Source organism: Poecilia latipinna, unplaced genomic scaffold, assembly GCF_001443285.1.
Source record: "Poecilia latipinna isolate Pla-1442-1.1 unplaced genomic scaffold, P_latipinna-1.0 Scaffold6137, whole genome shotgun sequence".
Lineage (NCBI taxonomy): Eukaryota > Metazoa > Chordata > Actinopteri > Cyprinodontiformes > Poeciliidae > Poecilia > Poecilia latipinna.
In genome coordinates this window covers 1-4,023 of record NW_015118753.1, presented here as the reverse complement: position 1 = coordinate 4,023, position 4,023 = coordinate 1, and the positions used below count along the sequence as shown (strand labels likewise).

Here is a 4,023-nt window from a genome sequence, read left to right as displayed (position 1 = left end):
TCTTCAGCTGAGAACAGAGGTGGCAAAAAAATAGAATCAAGTAAAAGTAAAAAATATCCGTTCAAGAAATGACTCAAGTAAAAAAGTATTTGGTAAAAAGTCGACTCAAGTACTGAGGAACAGATCAGATTACCAATCATTTACATACATAAACTATAAAATTATAATGTTGAATTCACTCCATTATAATTTTATTTACCTGAAAAAGAGACAAACAGTTTCTGTGACATCATAAAAACCACCACAGATTCTCTGTTTTTAAAAACAAAGATCAACCTTTGACCCAGAGGACCAAAGGTTGTCGAGTAAAGGTCAAATCCACAGCAGTGCATGCTGGGAAACGGGTCTGGTGGCCGTCGTGCCGGGACTCACCGGCCTGGGCGAGCGGCAGCGGCGCCGCCGCCCGCAGCTCCAGCAGCCGGCCGGGAATCAGAGTCTGCTGGCTGTTGATGCTGGACGACCAACCTGAACAGACCGGCCGCAGCCGCAACGTCAGCAACCAGCAACGCAACGCAGCAACATCCTACCAACTCTATATTCCTACATCAGTGGAGTCCAAACTTTTTATCCTTTGGGCCAAAAACATTTCAGTTTTTAATTGAAACTGAAACATTTATTTTTTAAGACATTTGTGTCTTTATTGAATATCTCATCTATAAAAATCTCAAATTAATCGTGAATTCACTCCTGTGGACCAAACAAAATCATCCGGAGAGCCGAAAATGGCCCTCGGACCTCACATTGGACAACCATTCCTCTGAAATGGTCGGGTACCGATCTTTTTATTTTATTTACCTGATTTGGGGGGGAAAGTCCAAAAAACATTTCTGAAAGACTTAAGTCTAGAAAATGACTAAAACCTTTTTTTATTAAAAAGTTATGAGTTTATTTACTTCAACGGAAAAAATGAATAAAATGGATCAAATGTTTTAGTTAAACAAAAATAATTCATCAGTTCTAAAACTTAAACTAAATCTTAAACTTTTCTCACATTAAAGTTTTCCAGCACTTTGGAGATAAAAGCAATAAAAATGAACAAAAAAGTTTTAATTCACCCTTACATTATATAATTTATTATTAATTTATTACTGACATTAAAAATGTCTACACTTTAGGTCAGTGGTCCCCCAACTTTTTCCTGTGAGGGCCACATAACTTTTCCCTTTTCCGGTGGGGGACCGGAAATTATTGAGAGGGGGGGCGGGGGGGTTCGTTTCTACCCAGAAAGCACAGGGGCAAAACCCATGAGTGAAACGGTCACTGGGACTGACTAGTATATATTCCAATGAGGGAAAGTAACTTTAACATATTAATTTCTCATATATTAACATAAAGGCTCGTTTTGAAGTATAAGCTGCTACTTACAGGCATCGCTTCCTGGAATGCGGCGTTCATAACAGACACGTGTTCATCTGCTCTACCGTTAGCAAACAACCGAACTGATTAAATAACATAAAAGTCAAGCAGTTCCCTAAAAGTCCAACAGATGGCAGCAATGCGCCCCACAATTTACAGGACACACTTCCTGCTAAAGAGCCCCCTGGTGGTTGAAGAAAAATCCAAACACCCACAGTTCCTGCTAAAGAGCCACCTGGTGGTTGAAGAAAAATCCACATATAAACCGGAAAATACAATAAATGAAAAAAAATCTGAATGCTCTCTGGTATTGTTCAGGGGGCCGGACCAAATGTGGAGGCGGGCCGGATCCGGCCCACGGGCCGTAGTTTGGGGACCCCTGCTTTAGGTGAACTGAAATATATACTTTATATATATATATACTGGAGTGGATCTAAATGGATCTGAGTGGATCTGCGTGTTTCGGACTCACTCTCCTCCTCCTCCTCCTCCAGGTCGCTGTCGCTGTCGGCGCGCGCCAGCCCGTGTTTCTGCAGGTGCTTCTTGATGCTCATCCTCGTCCTCCTCATCCTCCCCTGACTCTTCAGCTTGGGCTGATCTCCAGAGTCCATCACCGAGAAAACCTTGTTCTGGCCGCCGCCACCGGAGGGCGCCGCTGAGCTGGAGGCCGCGGCTGCAGCCTGAAACCCGCAGAAGAAGAAAGTTTAAACAGATTTAAAAACGCAACGTATGCAGGGACGTAACAGGACAACATTCAGGTAATATGAAGGTAATAATGACATTATTAAAGTTCAATAAACTTTAATTTCTAACATTTAACACTGGAAGTGGAAGACGTTTTAAATATCCAAATTATCTATGACTGATGGATGATTTCTCCTGACCTGCTCCAGGTGCGACAGCGTCACGCTGCCGATGTCGGTGAGCCGATGCTCGCGGTCGTCCCAGCGGCCGTACGCCAGGTCGATGCCGCCCACGAACGCCACCGACTGGTCGATCACCACGATCTTCTCGTGATGCGCCCACAGGTAGACGGCGGAGGAGACGTGGTCGGGGTGCCGCATCACCTGGGGACAGACGCAGCATCAGACAGGAAGCGGCGGCGCGGCGGTGACCTCGGCAGGAAGTGGTCGGACCTTGATGTTGGGGTGGAGGCGCAGCAGCGTCCGCTTGCTGTAGCCGGAGTTGATTCCCAGAGCCAGCTCCACCTCCTTGTAGAGCATCACGAAGATCCGAACGCCTTGTTGCTGCAACGGTTCAAACTGTGTCAAACTGGAGGCCCGGGGCCACATGCGGCCCGCCACGGCGCCTTCAGAGGGACGCATGTCACAACCTCCCAGATCAAACATTATTTTACCAAATCAAGTTGCATCAATCAGGTCCTCCAGTTTTTTGCAGAAATTCATTCAAAATCGACAAACTGAGATTCTGAGTGGAATATAATCCTGAAAACAATCATGAACTCCTGGAGGAACTGATCAGTTTTAAGTTAACTTATCGAATGCAGAGCAGCTGTTTGTTAATATTTTATCAGGTTTTATCGATACATTCTGGAACAACTGAAGCTGCTCCGCTGCTCTGAGCGCCGGCCGGTTTGCTTCCCGTTTCCGGGTCCAGATGATCGGTTTGGACTGAAAGAGTTTGTCGCTCACCGCTTTGCGCTTCAGGATGCAGTCGAGACGCCATCGGTTCCCCTCGACGACCGGCCGCTTCAGGAAGATCTCTGGACTCAACCTGCAGCACGAAGCAGGAGGCTGAATGCAGTTCTTCACGTTTTCAGACTTTCTGCTCTTTCTGATTCTACACATCATTCTAATGATAGTTATTATACTAAATGAAAAAACTACAAACCAAAGATAGAAGCAATAATACATAAAAGATAAAAAATGAAAGAAATATCAATAAAAAAAATCTAAAGAAATCATTAGAAAACAAAATAAAAATATTTAACCAAAGCAGAAAATTTGATGAGGTAAATTCAGCAGCTGCGGCGTTTTTCTCTCCGTTAACGATAATCTGAACTCGGACCCGGCCGGGCAGAACCCTGAACCCGATCCGTCTGGAAACCTCCTGAACTCACTCAACTCTGACAGCAACGCAGCTCAGCAGGAGGAAGACCTGCTGACCAGAGTCTTCCTCACCAGTCAGTGATGAAGACTCACCACCAGTCAGTGATGAAGATCTCCTCCTTGGCCTCCTCCAGAGCGTCCGCCACGTCCTCCATGTAGGTTTTTCCGTTCACATACCTGCAGGAGACGAAGCAAACCTTCAGATGATGATGTCACTGCTTTGTCAGCTTCTGATTGGCTCATTCAGAATAGATGAGGAACCCCAGTGGGCGAGTTTTAAGGTGGAGAGAGAGTCATTACGCCCAGATAAATCAGGCCTGTTGGGCTGAAAGGCCAATCAGGAAGGAAGAAGCCATTAATCCGACGAAGCTACACTGAAAAAAATCAAAACCAGGAATTTGTGTTTTAGGGACATTGTAGATATAAATAAATAAATACGAGGAGTAATTTTCCACCAGAGAAACTGTAAAAAATAGACTTCTAGAAAAAACTAAAATTACACTTTGAAAAGTTAAAAAGTTGCTAGAAAAAATTTTTGCAGCTAAATTACTGAATAACTAGACATGTGGGCTCAACAACAAAGATTTATTGTTTTAGG

The 4,023-nt window shown here is 44.4% G+C and overlaps 1 protein-coding gene across 1 annotated transcript; it reads right to left on the bottom strand.

The window, feature by feature from the left end:
- Positions 1-225: 225 nt before the first annotated feature.
- Positions 226-3,859, bottom strand: LOC106943831 (phospholipase D1-like). The gene is made up of 6 exons (XM_015027120.1): positions 3,519-3,859; positions 3,009-3,090; positions 2,493-2,603; positions 2,241-2,423; positions 1,829-2,036; positions 226-465 (listed from the first exon to the last, which is right to left on the bottom strand). The coding sequence occupies exons 1-6, from the start codon at positions 3,578-3,580 to the stop codon at positions 272-274; spliced, it is 840 nt and encodes a 279-aa protein (XP_014882606.1). The 5' UTR covers positions 3,581-3,859; the 3' UTR covers positions 226-271.
- Between the last annotated feature and the right edge of the window lie 164 nt (positions 3,860-4,023).

Coding starts and splice junctions, on each gene's coding strand:
- LOC106943831 (XM_015027120.1), bottom strand. CDS start 3,580: ATGGAGGACGTGGCGGACGCTCTGGAGGAGGCCAAGGAGGAGATCTTC. Junction 3,091..3,518: donor ATCTTCATCACTGACTGGTG/GTGAGTCTTCAT, acceptor TTCGTGCTGCAG/GTTGAGTCCAGAGATCTTCC. Junction 2,604..3,008: donor GCATCCTGAAGCGCAAAGCG/GTGAGCGACAAA, acceptor GAACCGTTGCAG/CAACAAGGCGTTCGGATCTT.